At 32.9% G+C, this 19,235-nt stretch overlaps 2 protein-coding genes across 3 annotated transcripts in view; one reads left to right on the forward strand and one right to left on the reverse strand.

The window, feature by feature from the left end:
• Positions 1 to 5,569, reverse strand: part of LOC127880721 (5'-3' exoribonuclease 1-like) — a 92,502-nt gene extending 86,933 nt beyond the window's left edge. Inside the window, exon 1 of the mRNA XM_052428078.1 lies at positions 5,401 to 5,569. Within this exon, the coding sequence (XP_052284038.1) occupies positions 5,401 to 5,475 (75 nt within the window). The 5' untranslated portion in view covers positions 5,476 to 5,569. The remainder of the gene's footprint in view (positions 1 to 5,400) is intronic.
• A 4,447-nt stretch (positions 5,570 to 10,016) lies between these two features.
• LOC127882244 (sex peptide receptor-like) lies at positions 10,017 to 18,693 on the forward strand. Of its 2 annotated transcripts, none has more exons than XM_052430780.1 (2): positions 10,017 to 10,177; positions 16,686 to 18,693. In XM_052430780.1, the coding sequence occupies exon 2, from the start codon at positions 16,709 to 16,711 to the stop codon at positions 17,843 to 17,845; it is 1,137 nt and encodes a 378-aa protein (XP_052286740.1). In that variant the 5' UTR covers positions 10,017 to 10,177; positions 16,686 to 16,708; the 3' UTR covers positions 17,846 to 18,693. The 2 variants fall into 2 exon arrangements, with proteins under 2 accessions (XP_052286740.1, XP_052286741.1); XM_052430781.1 differs by lacking the exon at positions 10,017 to 10,177 and adding an exon at positions 16,163 to 16,307.
• The last annotated feature ends 542 nt before the right edge of the window (positions 18,694 to 19,235 follow it).

Raw genomic sequence — 19,235 nt, forward strand, 5'->3', positions numbered from 1 at the left:
GATACAAATGATTACAATTCTACCAATGTCTGACACAGTGTTCTCCATCAAAATTTAAGTAGCCAGTTATATTTTCAAAGAAGCTAGTGACAAAACAGGCATTTTTTGTACTGTTTTGAAATGATATTTTTGGAAAAGTAGCTGGCGCCAAGGTTGTCAGTAAGCGTTGAAACACCCGGCTGCTGTTGCTTGCAGATTATGCTGATGTCATCAGTGCCTTATAAAATGAAATTTATTCCATTCTATTGTAAAATTAAGGTCTGACAACTTCTCTTTACCCCAATCATGGACATGTATGCTTGACACAGTTGTGGACAGTTTCAAGGCTGTCAAACTAGGGACACTCACTGCAGTGCAGTTAGTCCAAATTGTTGACGCTCAAATATTAAGCTACTTTTTATATGGGTAATATTTGGAGCGTACAAAGGGGGAAAGACCAAAACAATAGTGGGAATTTTTCCTTCTTTGTCTACATTGTTGCGCAAGGATTTTGTGCGCAACATTCAAGCCCCGATATAAGACACTTAATATCAACGGATTGCAATAATATTTACATACCTGTGTAGATAATTCATTTCTCGATAATGTTCCGTAGATATTATGTAATGACACTTTGAATTGTGCACGCCTGATCAATTTAAATTCAACCACTATTCAATTTTTCAATATGTCTCGATTCCCTGGCTGTGTAGATACAAATCGATAACAGGACCTCGATGTAAAGCATCTGGTTTAAATGCGGAAGAATAAACAGCGTAAAATACAGTTTGCGTTTGTCTGTTGTGGTGCAGAGCGTTACATAGTAAACCGATGTTATTATACTTTTTTGGACTAATCTAGCATTGTTTTTTTTTCTAAAGTGACAATGAAAAAGTTTTAAAATAAATTACATCTTTTATTTTTATATTGTACATAAATAATATTGATACAGATCGTACAGTATACTGTCCTATGTAACGTAGAATGTAAGTTCATAAAACAACACAGACAGAGGTGCGAAAAAGACATGCATAAAAACTTGCTGAAACGAAGAAGAGTGAATAGAAACTGCACCATATCTGTTTTGCACATATGCTTATTAAATCGACAAAGATTAGCATTCTAGATCTAGTTAGGTAAAAGTTGGTGTTAAATGCTCATGTTAAATAAAAGTACGCGTACACATTACATGTAATGCCTTCTTCTGATTGGTTCATATTTAAATCAGTTTCATGACATGGTTACAGGTCAGTGATTGTTTTGCGATTTAAGCAGAAGTTTAACTGAAGAATTAATGCCTTTCCAACTTCAATTCGACGATATTTGAGGTTAAAAATGGACTTCTGAACTAAAACTGAATGAGTTGGTAATGTTATTTCGCAATTTTACGCAAATTGATGAAAATTAAAACTTTCTGGTTTCCAACACATTTTTGACTTTTCCACGATAAGACATTTCAAAGAATTTAGCCCATATAAAAAGTATCTCTAAATTCTTTGCGCGTCTTATACATAAGACTAGCGACTTCAATGAAAAAATTTTTTTTTTGATAACCCATTGATGTTATACATAATTTTGAAGGGAAATACATAACAAGTACAGAACTGAAAAAAAAATGGAAATCGGTTGAACGTAAGTGGAGTTATTCTCCTTTGAAAATTTCAAAAAATGTGATTTTTCTGCAAAAAAAATGTCAAGTTTTTAAATTAGCCCTATGGTGATAACTTATTGATTTAACATATTAATTTGAAGGGAATGACATGACAAGTACACAACTGAAAAAAAAATGAAAATCCGTTGAACCTAAGTGGAGTTATCTTTCTTTGAATTTTTAGACAAAAAGTGTTTTTTTCCGCTAAAAAACACATGTAGAGTTTTGAAATTAGTACTATGATGATAATTTATTGATGTTGAATATAATTTTGAAGGGAATAACATAATAAGTACCAAAATGAAAACAAACAATTCAAATCATTAAACATAAGTGAAATTTTCAGCCTATAAAAATTAAAAAAATGTGATTTTCTGCTAAAAAACACATGCCAAGTTTTGAAATTAGTACTATGATGTTATGATGCAAAATACATGTTGTCTACTGAATACTAAATAATTAGTCAATGTCAATGTAAGTAAATTATAATCAATTCTGTTATTGTGGTTTTTTTTCATTGAAAATCTGCTAGTATTCGGCCCCACTCCCAATGGAAAAAAAGAATTTATTTTCCCAAATAGTAAGTATAAATTCCCATTTGAAGGTTTCCATTTTTTTTTTTTTTTTTTTATATATCTCAACCTTTAGTTCATCAGCTCTATTATAAGTTGAACCTTAGTAAATATTATAACGAAAACACTTTTATTCTCAATTTTGAATTATTTGTTAGTAAAACAGCACTAATTTTAAGTTAAAACACCGAGATTTTTCCCAATCCAAAGGGACCTGGCCCCATTCCTAAAATGGTGAAAAAACAATGAATACAATAACAACTGACATAAAATACAAGGGCAAAGTGCAGTCAAATACACAACAAGCCTTTAAAATCACTCTCTGAAAGAATTGAAAGTATATACATGTAATCGGTACAAAATGAATGTAAAAACATTTGGTAATTATTATATAGCTCCCCTTCTGCTATGTTAATGTCATATACTTATCATTAAACATCATGTAAACATGCATTTATCTTACCACCTTTCTAATAATCTAAACACTTATCAACATGTCACCCTCCTTGTACTCCCAGGTATAGAAATTAATGGATATTCTTTAGCATTGTGCCAGTAAATTTTGGCCCCGGCAACTCAATTTCAAAAGTTTGTAGTCCAGCCAGGCAACTTGTTTTTTTTTTAAATCTTGAAACAATTCATTTCAAAGAATAATTGAAAAAATATTGGTGAAAGTGGATCAATAATACATTTAATAATCTTCATTTATTAAGGCCAAAATAATTATTCAATTAATGCTTGTAATAGGACATAATGCATTGACATTGCTTTATGTCAGTAGTGTTGTTGTTCTATTATCTATTATTTTGTTTAAAGAAGGTATAAGATACACATGACATGTACATGGTTCTGGGCTCATTACTCTTTGGCTGGACAACCAAATATACTAAAGATGGTTGCCCATGCAGGCAACTAATTATAAAAAGTTAGTTTCTATCCTCTTCTAGCTTTGCTGTATAAATATCATCATCATAATCATACTTCAGATTGAACCAGTCCAGAAGGCCCGGTACCTAAAGAACAGTGGAAAAAAAACATTTTAAATTGTTGATGTATTGAAATAAAAAACATGTATCCATATGTGTTAGTGGGTGCTTGTTGGCTTATTAATAATTATTTTATTACATGATCTTGAGTTATCATGCACAAACTTATGCTGTAATGTTAAATGTTATTTTTGTTATAACAGTACGTTTTCATTCCAAATAATAAATGTAATTCTTAAATTTAATTTTAAGCACCCACAAATGTTGTTGTTCTGTTGTTGTTTTTTTATAAGACCAGTGAATTAACTGTTCAATTATAAAATTGTACTCTTCACTTTCTGCAATAAACCTCTGCAGAATGTTTTGACATACCAAGTGATCATGTTGTGTATCATACACAGGAATTTCATTTGCTTTGTTAATTAGTATTAAGACATTTTCTTTAATTCCTGTACAGATAACATTATTTGTCTGACATTAATATTTGTGCTCATGTTATACACATCTTTATTTAATTGTTGTTAGGATACTTTCTTTCTAAACCTAAGTTGTACTCTCAAAGCTCTTTCAAGTGTTGATAGTTTTTATATTTTCTTTCTTAAGATTTGATCAATATGCATTTGCTACTATTGCATTTTTCATCACTGAACAAAACTGTGCACAGTGAGATCACTCATGTCTCTACTTTTGATCATGCCTATCAATTCTGCAATGGTAACTCAATGCCTTTTTTTCTCAAATAGTATATGAAAAATCAAACATACTTTCATGAATATCATTAATCCTGGCTGCAAGTCCCTGGTATGTGCAACAATTGAATTATGAAATATCATTGTGGAAAAAAACAAAACATTTTCAAACCATTAAAATACAGGGACCCATTGGTGGTATCTTTTAATTAAAATGTACTTTTATTTTTTATGAAATAAATTATTCATTTGCAGCAGTGCTGCACTACAACAACTACTTGAGATACAATCACAAAACTGTTTTATTTTAATTTCAAACAATACATCTTGATGCATAATAATCATAAGTACACTTTCAATGTGTCTCAGTTAATACATAGATTAATAATTATCATGTATATGCATCATGTAAACAGTCTTTTCAAATCTATTCAACTCCTCAAATAAACAGTAGCCTACTGTCCACTTGAAACTTGTTTAGACTTCAGTAATTAACTTGTCAATCATGTCAAAGTTGTGAAGAATCAAATTACAAAATTCTAGTTAAATTTGTGCACAATAAACTTATTATTACCTAATAAAAATATATTTGTCTTGGTCTTGAAATTAATTTAACTAACTAAAATCATGAAAATCACAAATTCTTTAGAAAAATATATGCTCTGGGTCGAAATTTCGGGCACCTGTTTTGTTACTTTCGTTTTCAAATTTACCACTTCCGGTTTATAAATAGATCGACCTCGACTTAGTAATGCCTCTACACATAAAATGCGCAGCCGACAGCGTGGTCAATTCTACTGGTTTCGTAATGAAAAAAGGTTTATCTTCAATAAAATAACAAAAAACCAATGACAACGAAAATAAAAATAGGAAATATATGCATCTTTCTTTCACCTCAAACCTTTTTATGTACTTTTTCAATGCAAAATATTGTTTTAGCTTCGACTTTAATGGTTGTGTAGGTGCGCACGGCTGTTTACAATAGTAATCATGCAAGTTCTGACCTCAATTCCCAAAATAAAATCATTCAGGAAGCGGAATTTACGACACCTATAAAAACAAAAATGGCGGATTTTGAACGTTGAATTTCAAAACAGTAATTGAAACTTTGGAAATAATCGTCATTAATTTATTATTAAAACAATTTTTAAATGATCTAAAACACAAGAGAAATATCTTACCTTTCTAAACATGTTATTTCCTGCTGAAAATCTAATGATTTTATACATTTTATGACAATTTACAAACATGCTTTTTACAATAGAATCAGAAGGGGAGCTATTTTTAGACGCAAACGTTGAAGTCGCTAATAAGACTACAGTGCAGTGTAAATGTACATTTGACTTTCTCACATTACACGTTTTTCGAACAATGAGTGACATCACGCATGTTTTCTAATCACATAGAACAGTCGTGTCCATCGAGAATCTTAGCTAGAAAAGCATAGAAGACGAAGTGTACAAGTTTACATAATACTTTCTTTTCATAAGTGCAAATAGTCGACGCATTTATGATAGATTTACCTGAAATTCTTTGACAACCTCGGAGAGGCAAGGATACCTCTCCGATACCCATCGATAAAACTTTGGAACACCCATTTATCTGCAAGTTAAGCATAAACGTCAAGAATTTACCAACAATACTGAAAGTGATTTAATTTTCTTATTTCTTGTGAAATTCGAAAAAGTATTTGTCTTGTGAAAGCCGCAAATATGACAGTCAAGGCCGATCGGTCTGCTAGATGTATCGGTCAAATTAATCACGTTGCGATGCCGTAAAAATGAATGAAATAAAAGTTTAAAACATAAAAATATTCAAAAACAAGGCTACAACTACTACTACTACTACTTCTACTACTACTACTAAAACAACAACAGCAACAACAACTACTTCTACTACTACTACTACTACTACTACTACTACTACTACTACTACTACTACTACTACTACTACTACTACTACTACTACTACTACTACTACTACTACTACTACTACTACTACTACTACTACTACTACTACTTCTACTCTACTACTACTACTACGACACTTCTACTACTACTTCTACTACTACTTCGACTACTACTACTACTACTACTACTACTACTACTACTACGACTAGACTACTACTACTACTACTACTACTACTACTTCTACTACTACTACTACTACTACTACTACTTCTACTACGACTACTACTACGACGACTACTACTACTACTACTACTTCTACTACTTCTACTACTACTACTACTACTACTACTAGTACTACTACTACTACTACTCCTACTACTACTACTACTACTACTACTACTACTACTACTACTACTACTACGACTACTACTACGCTACTGCTACTACTACTACTTCTACTACTACTACTAACTACTACTAACTACTACTACTACTACTACTACTACTACTACTACTACTACTACTACGACTATACTACTACGACTACTACTACTACGACTACTACTACTACGACTACTACTACTACTTTTACTACTACACTACTACTACCTACTACTACTACTACGACTACTACTACTACTACTACTACTACTACTACTACTACTACTACTACTACTAACTACTACTACGACTTCTACTACTACTACTACTACGACTACTACTTCTACTACTACTACTACTACTACTACTACTACTCTACTACTACTACTACTACTACTACTACTACTACTACTTCGTACTACTTTCTACTACTACTACTACTACTACTACTACTACTACTACTACTACTACTACTACTACTACTACTACTACTACTACTACTACTACTACTACTACTACTACTACTACTACTACTACTACTACTACTACTACTGCTACTGCTACTACTACTACTTCTACTACTTCTACTACTACTACTACTACTACTTCTACTACTGCTACAACTACTTCTACTACTTCTACTACTACTACTACTACTACTTCTACTACTGCTACTACTACTACTACTTCTTCTTCTACTACTTCTACTACTTCTACTACTTCTACAACTTCTACTACTTCTACAACTTCTACTACTTCTACTACTACTACTGCACAAGTGATCATAAAAAAATGTTGATCGCAGATTTTTAAAATCAATATATTGGGAAAAATTTTTTTTATTAAAAGAACAAAATATATAGTGTTTCAAACCTGCAGCAATTTACAAATTTATGTTTTACATTACTATACCGTATATGCACACAATCTGCCTTTCAATGAAATAATTCCAAGTAGCAGTGAACTGAAAATAAATGTGTGGCTGTTTTATTTATAGATAGATGTGAAAACAAGTTACGATACTGTATAAAATTATCAAAGCGCGATGAAGTACTTTATTCATAACGTTTCTAGTGTTATAACGGGTGATAAGTTATAACCCATCGGTTTGTTCGTTATGAGACGTACCGGTACTAAGATGAAGATTTGCTTGACCTGTAAGTCCGTGAGAAGCAAATATGTGTCGCACCATTCTTGTCGGAGATACGAATTTTCTCAACTCAATGCGAATACTCTAAAAGAAACAAAATACCACAGTTATTATCTAAAAAAAATGTTTATTTAAGTTTATTAATAGTACAGTATTGAAAGCTGGAAACTATTTTAATTAGATTTTCGCAAGCATGAAACATTGACATAACGCATTTACCTTTAAGTTATTCACTGATGCTGCATAATTTTAATATAATTTTTCAAGACTTGGGGAAATCAGTCTTATTTAATTGGAGCTTGATCGCCAGTATGTTGGTTTGTAAGTTAGACAAGGTAGAACCGCTTCGAACATCTGATTTATGTACATCTGAGTATAATGTTCTTTCTTAATAGGACCTTTTCACGTTTCGGTAAATTTAGAAAATTGAAAAAAAAATGTTTCAAATTCGCAAATTTTCGTTGTAGTTATGATATTTGTAAGGAGACAGTAATACTGGACATTTACCATGGTCGAACGCACTATATGCATCTTTTGACGATTTGAAAACCTGAAAATTATAAAGCATTGCAATGCGATATAAAGTATAACATACATCACCCACTTGATGATCACGGATGACCGAGTGGTCTAAGCGTTAGACTTTTACTTCAGGGTCAGTGGTTCGAGTCCAGTTTTTTGCTTTCTTAAATTGTATTCTTATTTTTTTTTAATTGGAGCTTTTTTGATCCAATGTGGACATTTATCAATATAAAGCATTTAACGACAAACTTCAAGGTCCCTTTAAGATGTTTCTCGTCAATATCTTACAACGTAAGAAAGGTGTATACTCAGTGGTATGCGAGTTTGGCACAGGTGTATAGTTTATAGTGTAAAGTGTGATATAACTAGAAAAGAATGTTTGCATAATACAGGTAATGGCTGGCGAGCTTTCTACATTAAATCATAAATGCACTGTCGGCCACTGCTTTCAATTGTACTATAACTACGACTTATTGCAGATATGGCCGTTACATATGAACGATGATTCTGTGGTTCTTATTATTATACAAACTTTCATACAGGTACCGGTATTTCGAGATCTTTAATACTAAAAGTATATTTGTTTATATGATCAAGAGTGAATAAAACCCAAAAAGCTTCTTAAATCAACGAATTGTTTTCAGTTAATGCTTTTCCACAGTTAATTCACATTTTAACTGTTTGACTGGAGAATTTAGCTTGAATAATGACTCCAAATACATCATTTCACAGGAAAACAGTAAAACTATTTATAATAGCCCCAAAATAAAGTACTTGAATAGTAGTGTATAGTATATTATTTAAAGAGGACCCGTTTAATGATAAAAATAAAAAAAAATAAAAACTATTTATAATTTTCTTTTTTAACTGTTTGGAATTATTGTTTAAAATCACTGATATATCCATACAAACCAAAGAAAATATCAAATCAAGTGTAGAGTTTAACAAAAAAACGTTGCACATCGAGCAGATATTAAACAATGATTTTAATTTTTACTAAAACTTTTTGACGCACTGTCTTCGGCTAATAATGTGTGTATTATTCTGACCTTTACTAAAGTTAATATGTTTAATTGTGGGATGCTGATATTAGGAACACTCTAGAGGGAGCTATTTTCAATTTTTAAATTGTGAGTGTTTCGATTTGCTTGCAAACAATTTTGGTATTGATAAAAAGTTATTAAAGGAGCGCAGAGTGCAGAACCTAAATTAATGTGCCACAAACAGTTGTCGTCCCTTGTGCTTAAGTCTTCTTAAACTTGCATGTGATTTTTTGTAATAACATAAAATTGTATACTTTGCACATATTACTTGTAGTATTGTCAGCGTATTAAAAGTGTTTGAAGATTGTGTTAAAATAATAACATGTGTGCACATCATCATTTTGTATAAAGAATAATGCAATACACGATACAATGTCGGTAGTTAGAAACTTCTTTATTAACTGTCTTCTATTAAAATGACGTTGAGTGAATATTTCAAGTTCAAACTACCAAATATTTATGAAAATGATAAATAATCGTCGTCAGTGCGCGAAACAGGCGTACAAAGAATGTGATAATCTGGTAGTCTCTGGTAAGTTGTGTATTTTTCGATTGTGTTCTAATACCGATGGCGCCAATTGTTTTTTATTATACGAGTACAGGTGTTTTACAGGTGTTAAGAATGTGCAAAACCAGCTCAAATTTAATCGTTGATTTCAATATTGTTTTTTCACGTGGGTTGCTGTAATTTGGATTATGTAATTTGAAATCTGATGGATCTTAATAAATCTGCATAATATTATGCAGAATGCTAGATGGTTTGAAACGAATTAGTTATACAAGACATGCATACAATTAATGCAGGAATGTTTTATTGTTCGTTCTTGATCTCTAAATCATGTTCATATTAAAGTGGCGTGTGTGGAGCAAAATCAATAAATCAATCAATATATATATATAACGGAACAAGGCAATTATTTAGTAGGAATACGTATAATTTGATGCGTTTCCTTTTGTGTTTCCGCTTCAGTAGCAAACTTTGCTTCTTTGTGCAATACAAACCAACAACTTCTGAAATCAAAAGGGAGTTTTTCACGAACATGCTGTTTAATTTGTTTTTGTGACACAGGCGTTTCGCGAACTTGAGAAGCGGGGAACTTTGTAAAGTTACTTGTTCCTGCCTCTTGAAGACAGCTGCTTACTATGGTTAACAACGTCGTCTGAAATAAAGCCCTTTAACTGTACGCCGCCCTGCAATGTTAGTCAATCTTGAGTCAACACAGTTTCAGCAACTACGTGTGGGTTAACGCCGCTGTATAGACGTGGTTATACAATTTGTGGATTTACGCAAGAGGTATGATGATTTATTTCTGCATCTGTGATTTATTTCTTTATTAACGTTATAACTTGTATTTTTAAGTAATGATATATATTGGCATACGATACAATAGAACCATAATTAACATCATTTGAATGTAAGTTTGTAATAATGTGCACTTAAAACGGGAAATTTAATATGATAATAAGAATATGTTAATGCATGTGTGAACGTATATATTGCTTCGTGCACGGTATTTAATACCCAAGTCTGCTTGAACAGGAGGATACAAGTCAGTTTTATTCCTATAACAGCATGACATATACAATTTAAACGTTGCGATTGTGAGTGGTATGTTGACACAATTAATGGTTAAATGGAAATGGTGCAGTTTTGAGGCAATTAATTAAATAAGTTAATAAGTAAATGAGTGACACACTCCTCGATCACTTGCAGTTAAGTTCTTTTAATTTTCTAGCACTTTGCAAATTTTAAACATGTCATTAATAAATTTAATCCATTTTGTAAATTGTATCGCCTGAATGATAACTCAATGTCCACTTAAGTCACGTGTAATTAAATCTGTCCAGGACTCGAACCCGCTATCAAGGCGAGTGCTCTTCCGATTGAGCTAACCGGGTCGCTTGAACACGTTAATCAAAAATTCACGCTTAAGTTTGGTACCGTGGTATTCTCCCCGGACAAGTTGGAATTCGTCGTCAAATTCGAGTCACATGGAATAGGTGTATAAATGAACCTGACGAACAGACAGGTTCTTTGGATAGCTACATTTCATAGAACTACATGCGCCACCGTCCCGTTGGTTGCAAAAATTTCTTATTTTTGAAGAAGTTATATATTTTCTGGGAAATTTCATTCCATAACATCGAAGAACGGTTTAATTACAATAAAATATATCAACAATTATTTTGCATAAGATCATTTAATCCTCGCAGAGCACAAACCCCGAAAATGGCACCCAACGTAGGACTATGGCGCTTGTAGTACTCCATAGGACCTGACCGTGGGTTCGTCGGGTTCCGTTATACACCTGTTGATTGTGACTCGCATTCGAGGTCCCGGGTTAGAGTCTCGAACTGGCCGCACACTTTTCACCATCCGGCGACAAACGTGGTTAGTTTTCTCGGATTCTATGGAAATATATCAAAGAAAACCCACTGATAAATGCCATATATGTGCAACATTAGCCCCAAAATAAAGTACTTGAATAGTAGTGTATAGTATATTATTTAAAGAGGACCCGTTTAATGATAAAAGAACACATGTGTTTCATTTATATCGACTTGGATGTGATTACTATTTTATTAAGTATTTATTTAAATTTAATAAATACACGAGTAGTCTATGTAAATCCTATAATTAGTTGGTCGCGCTAGCGGGCAACTAATGTAGATGAAATTTTGCAAGTCAGTCTGCTGTTAACTACGCTAGGAATGATAACCACCGCATCTGCCTGTTTATACTTCACTGGTACACTGCAGACAGCAGAGTGTGTGTATGTAATCAATAGTGTTTAACAGCTTGTGCGATGACATTGGCCAGTCTAGTGTTTAACAGCTTGTGCGACGACATTGGCCAGTTTATCATTGAAATCTGTACATATTGGCTGCTTTCAGGAAAAACGGGGCTTAATGCATGTCAAATAAGATTAGCCTGTGCACACTGCACACACGCTAATCAAGGACGACACTTTCTGATTTTATGGTATTTTTCGTTTAACGAGAGTCTCTGGTACTGGGATGACAATTAATGCATATGCATTAACTCCTGTTTTCCCAAAATGAAGCTTAAATTATCTTTTTATATTAATGATTTAAAAAAAAGATAAAAGTGATAATAACTTCAAAGTACCCTCGCTGACAAAGCAAATAAACACACTCATTTTTAAATCAAATAATCAACCAATGAGTTCTAAATTTTTACCTTGTGGCATTTTTATTAAACATCTAAAAGGAACCTTTTCACAGTTTGTCATTAATGATTAACATTGATAAATTTAAAATTGAATCTTAAAAGCTCCATTAAAAACAAGAATAAAATTAAAGAAACAAAAAATGTTGCCCTCAACTGGGCTCGAACCTCTGACCCCTGGAATAAAAGTCTATCGTTAGACCACTCGGCCATCCTTGCTCATAAAATGAGAGATGTATTTTATACTGAATATGTATAAGCAATCATTGTAGTATGAAAACATATAAAGACAACAACAGAAATCTCCAAATTATTAAAGCGTTTTATTTTCAACTTACCAAAACGTGAAAAGGTCCCTTTTATGTTTCCAGACTTGCAAATTGAATGATTGCAATACACTGGCAGATCTTGCATCATGAATAACAGGTTTAGTGGTTGCCTGTTAGCCTGGGGCCAGTAGATTTAAGATTTGCCAGGAAACTCAATTTCAAAAATTGGTTATAGTTGGGCTAAAAAGCTGGTCAACTAGCTTTTTTTCAAAGCTTGAACAACTCAATCCAATTAAACATAGAATACAAATTGGCGACTGTGAATCAATTAGGCCTAGGAAATGATTCAATTCCGGCTCACAACAAGACATGATGCATTAAAAGTCTGTCATGTCGGCAAACGTGTTGCTAAATAATTTTAAGAAAATAGATAAAGTTTTAGATACACATAACACAACATGAGCATGAACATGATACTAGGCTTGTTATTCTTTAGCAAGGCAACCAAAATTCTAAAGATAGTTGCCAGTGCAGCGACCAATTGCGAACAAAAAGAGACATGTTGTTATTTTGTCTAAGTTATCACTATTACATAAATGAGGATAAACAGTGCATACACATCTCGACCTGTGCTTTAAGACACACTCTTTATACATTTGAACGGGTTGTGTTCATTTCAAACTTGCGATATAAAAAGCTATAACATAATTTTGAATACTTAGTTGCGTCTAAGATTATGCAATAGCGAACAACTTCAGTGCCTATATATATGCAATGCCGGTAAACTAAATCACGTTCATGGCTTGCATTGACAAATACCGTTTGGCATTTGACAAGGTAGATGATGTAATACTACCTACGTGAATTGGAGGACTTGGCATCTGTATGCATACATATACGTTGTCCGGTGTCAGAACATGGTATAAAGAGGTTTTGGGATATTGTGATTATGTAAACAATCAGTATATATGATGTTAGATTTCAATTTTAGCCATGAGAAGATAATTTCCGTTAATTAATGTCGGTGTTTACGTAGTTCGTGGTGAAATAAAACGAGTTCAGATTAAAGTTGGCAAAGTTCCGTATATATTCACCTCTTAACTATACCAGGTTTGTTACAGATGATAAATTATCGACTTATATCTCGATCGCGTTTAGCTTGACCGATAATCCGTCGCGTAACAAAGATAAATTGGAGTTGTTTGTTTCACAATCCTTTACGGAAACCTGTTTTATCAACTCAATTGCACATGTTGGCATTATCACTTAATTACATATCTAATGAGTAAAACTTGAAAGTTATTTAAATGAGAATTATACCAAACCGTTTAGTTATTGAGTACTCCATATAGCTATGTCATAAAATTAAATATCGGTGTGGAATAAGGCAACGTTCGTATGGGCAGTGTCGCCAATGAGTCTATATAATGATCGAGTTTAACATAAAATTGCATGCTTGTTAAGTATGTGTAGGAGGATGAGTGATGTTTGGTTGAGGAATTAGTTTCGCTCGGATGCACAGTTTCGTCGAACACAGAATCTTAGGTGGCCTTATTGTAGCATCAGTGACGTTAAAGGTACATTGTACAGGTTTTCAACAGGTCGCTTATGAGTGTTTAACATGTATCAAGAATAAATTATGTTCAATCAAACATATTTGAAAATAATGTTACGTTGATACAGTTGTCCTCAATCTTGTGTTGCATTGATTGCATTAAGATGCGACGCAGTTTACAGAAGAGGAAATATTTTGGAATAACAACAGTTTAATAGAATGTACGAACTTGGTGAGAGAATGATATGATGTACCGATTAAATGAAAAACAATCGTACCAGGTACGATTGTTTTTCATTTAATCGGTACATCATATCATTCATTAATATCTTTTATAATAAATGCATATATTTAATTTATTTAACGCAATTATGTTTTTCCCTATTGTGATTGCTTTTGTTCATGATGGTGTTTCTTACACTGCAGTAATTTATAAGCTTTATAAAGTAAAAACACCGTTTGTAACACTTACACGCTTCAGTGGGGGTGGAGTATTGAATGATACAGTTTTGAGGATCGAGTTTTATTGAAAAAGTATATCGGGCGGTATATATAAATCTCAAAAAAAGAATTACAACACAACATATATCACAATAAATGTCAATGGCTATAACAAAACAAGGGCTTTTACACTGGTATTTGAGACTTGGACATATAGATGTATAACATAGAATGAAATAACCTATCCTACATGTCCAATGAAGCAAAAGAAAGACTGTTTGTTTCATAACTACATTTTGATTCTTATATAACAAATTAACAAATACATGATTAAAAGTGTGTAATTACTGCACGGTAATGAGTTGTGGTGCACACCAATGTCTTGATTACGTGCTTGAAATAAATAATATTTACCGGTACTTATTTGGAGGGCATTTTAATGTTACTAGTATTTAAAACTAGAAATAATTTTCATTTTTTTCCAGTTAGAATATTTAAAAAAACGTGACCAGTCCGGCCCCAATAATTATAGGGAGATTTCGCTAACAAGCTGTTTTTCAAAATTGTATACATTTTTGAACGCGGTGTTTGTTTTATAGGCAGAATAAACATCAATTTTAACGGATGCCCAATTTAGATTTTAAAAGAATTATAGTACTTTTAAAAGAACCACTGTTTAGTTTGCACTCGTTGGTACAAAGACACATACATTGTTTTGACAAAATATATTGCTGAATGGACAGACTTTGGTACACGCTATTACATTTTTGAATTGACGGAAAATAACTATCCTCTTGACTGTCTATGTAGCGCGAAGTTAAACTTCGAGATAAACGTTTAGGAGATGAAAGATCTTTCCAATAGCAAATGTTGATAATTCCAGGATGATATAATTTCTCCGATCTGCTCATCTTTCTATTTTAAAATCGCTTTTTTTTTTAATTTTTGTTTGCAAACGACGCAGTGCTCATATCAAAATGTAATGGCGGCCAATTAAAGCAATTATAAAAAAGTTTGCAATATACTGTCATAAAGCCTTCCAATTAAGAGACACAGTAGAACAAAGCTATCTCTTTTGCTTATTCTTTTAAAGGGACCGTCAAAAACGAATGACGAAAAAATAAAAGTTCTAAAATACCGTATTATTTTACAATTATTAGTTTATATTGATTAAAATATCACGACTGGTATATTGCATTACTTGAAAATAGTTGTTAAGTTTTCATATTTTCATATATTCAGTAATACAATTTTACTGGGTATGTGTACCAGTTAACTATAAACTACGCAAGTAGATTGATCATCATCGTCACGTAGTTAACATTATATGTATACAATATACTATATGTCATGTTTCAGCAACTAGTAACATATTCTAATACTAGTTGCTGAAACATGACATCAAAATAGTATCATTAATTTAACCATTTCCGTCTTAGTTTGTCTATGCTTAAACAAACCGTGCTTTCATTTATGTGAAGATAATGAATCTTACTTAAAATTGTAATTAACTGCATGTTTTTTTTATTATAAAAATGAACGCTTTCAGTCTGATAATGCCGTTCTTTTATCAATGTATTGCATACTTCTTAAAATCTTTATACAGTTTCATGTTTTGAACCTTTTGATCTATATTTGTTAAACGCTGAGCCTGTAATACATACTTTGTTCTGTTCGGGTTATTTGACAAGCATTCGTCTAAATTAAGCACATAAGCTTGATCTTAAGGGCCACTTAGAATAATAGACCGGACGCAATCTAAATCATTTACCATTAATTAATTACCATGCTTGTTTGGAACGCTTTGTGGTTTTAAACGGATATGTCGTAAACGACATGTTTTCGGAAACGATGATGCCATGATTATGTTCAATACGTTCTTAAAAGTGTATTTTGATGATAATGTGGATTTAGCTTAATTTAAGTTAACATTTCATTACAACTGGATCATTTCTTTTTTTCGTATATGGTATGTTTTTCTATGTATTCTTATTTTTCTTTAATTGTATATATTCGCCAATTCAGGTTTAATAATTTCACATCAACTAATTTATTTGTTAAACCTACCCTAGTTATATCTGTTTATATAATTGACTTAAATATCTGTCCATACTTGTAATTACAGTTGATCAACTAAATCATTTAAATTAATAGCGTACATATTTGAAACTTTATTAGGAAGTTAAAATAAAATGCTTCAAAACTTGATGCAATTGCTGCTCATTATTGTCCTTCTTACTTGTAACTTCAGTGGATAATGAAATTACAAAACCATGCCTCAAGAACTTGATGAAATTGCTAATTTAATATGTCTAATCCCTTCATAAATACCTTGCACTCTTTGCAGGCTTAAAGAGACAGCGCAGCGCCATGGAGGACATCCAAACATATGAACTCAGCCCGGAACCACATATCAACCACAGCGACACCGATCCCACATTCGGGTACGATTACTACTCCTTCGACGACTACTATCACGAACACGTGTACAGCATATTCGACTTTGAGATTGTGATCTACGGTTATATTTGGCCAGTCTTGGTCATTATTACGTGTCTATGCAATTGTCTTGTGATCGTTGGATTCTTACGAAAGCATATGCGAACTTCTGCTAATATAATTTTGGTTTTCATCGCAATATCCGACTCCCTTACCGGACTGGTGACCCTCCCAGCGACGTTCTATGTGTACTCACGTGAACAGATGTTACTTTCTAAAGACTGGTGCAATGCTACCATGATAACCAGGTTGTACATTGCACGTGCATTTCACACCATTTCCGTCTGGATTACCGTTCTTCTTGGGTTTCAACGGTTCTTACATGTACGACACCCTGCTGTTGCTAACCGTTGGTGCACGATAAAGAAAACGATCGGCATTGTTGCTGTAATGTACGTCCTGTCTTTTCTATTGCACATGTACCATGCTTTTGACATTAAGACTAGTGATGGGTTTTGCCACTGGGAACTCAAAGAACCATGCGGATGGGGCTGTGCTTATATCTGGGCCTCGTTTATCCTGGGTCACGCTATTCCCTGCGTGGCATTGGTGGCGTTCTCGACACTGATGTTGCGATCAGTGAGCCAGGAACCTGGTAGCATAAGTGTTGACAACAACGTTAGGCGACGAAGAGAGCAAAACAGAAACATGACCATCGCTATTCTACTGATAGTCGTCATATTTCTTATACCGGAACTGCCTTACGGTCTCTTCTACTTGTTGACGATGATACTGAAACTGAGCGTGCAGAAAATACTACCTCTTAGGACCAACAGGATAATCCACGCCACCTATGAGCTGGCATTGGTGCTAAGCTTTCATCTGAATTTCTGGGTGTACTGTGTGATGATTCGGAGCTTCCGTTCTGGCATTACAACTCTTCTTAAGATGGCACGGTGCAAGGAAGGCACATTGTCAGAACTTGAGCGCGAGCGCACGTCATCTCAGAACATGAGTTATGAACTTGTTGTTGTCTCAGAAAGAGAAGCTGAAGTCTTTGAAATGTGAAATCATGTTGAAGGATATTGAGATATCCGACCAAAGCAAATCTGGCTGTGTTTGGTATTTTTATTTGTAGATCATTTTCAGTAGTCCATATGCTTTCTTTTGTTCGTTTATAATCAGGTATAGAGCAGATTGTTTTTTCAATCATAGGAATGGATATTTAATATTAATATATTGATTTCAGTCCATATATCATGAATGCCTCACAAATATTTAATCATTGTATTTGAGCTTACAACACATAAAAATTACCTCATTCATGTAATTTTTAATATGTAATCTTTATAAATGCATTGACTTTAAAACATCATTGTGTCTGTCTTCAACATTGGTCCTTACAACCGTCAGTTGGGCTTGTGAACAGTAATTCCTTTCAATCTGCTCGCAATTCAATATTTTTTCTCTTTTTACTTAATTTGGTTACTTTTGTTCCCATTCCCAATCTGACAGAAAAAACACAAAACATTCATTCATTGAACATTGTTATTTACAAATTACAGTTTAAATATGTTATTGTATTTTTAAAGCTTTTTTGGATTTAATTTGGTCATGCAAAGTGGTCTTTTGTGCAGAAACTACGTTTACTACATATGTTCTTTACTGCCACCAAGGATATTGTTAGGAAAATGCCTACGCCTCTCATTTTGCCATGAATCTTACGTCATTTTCTTAGTTAGAGCATATAATTTATATTCTCTGTCGACAAGTGTGATAATTGGTCCTAAGCTATAATTAGTTGCAGAATACTCTATTTTGAATACTTATGTTATAGTTTTTATTATACTTGAGTTGATATATATTCAAATAAATTGTATAAGGTCGTCTTTTTGTAAATAAATACTAGTTAATCACTTGTATCTTTTTAATGTACGATAGAAGACTATGGTCATATCCTGACATTGATTCTAAATCAATAGACTATAAAAGCAAGTATTTCGGTTTATAATCCAACAAAAGTTGAAAATAATTAACTACAAATTGCGAGAATAAAACCATGTAGTATTTTTAATTATTGTTAATAGAAAATTTATGGTAAACGGAAAATACTATTGACTGTTGATATCTCGCGGATTGGTCAACATTTTAACACGGTTAAAGCAAAAGGCGGGCTTCTTCCATCTTGAGATTGCTGTTTTGATTGGGATACTCTGCATGGGGGATTTAATAGACTATTGTTATCCCCAGGGTTCGGTCAAAATGTAACTGGACATGCACATATTGTCACATAAATCCGGTCAAAATGCAGGTCAGTGTCATTATTCCGGATATTGATGATGCGCTCTGTCAATACATGGTTTCATTGAAAGGTAGTGAACAATAAATGTAGCCGATAACTCTTTTGCAGATAAATGGACCAGACCAACCAAACAATAGGCGCATGACCCTTTGTCAG

Source organism: Dreissena polymorpha, chromosome 5 (genome assembly GCF_020536995.1).
Source record: "Dreissena polymorpha isolate Duluth1 chromosome 5, UMN_Dpol_1.0, whole genome shotgun sequence".
Classification (NCBI taxonomy): Eukaryota; Metazoa; Mollusca; class Bivalvia; order Myida; family Dreissenidae; genus Dreissena; species Dreissena polymorpha.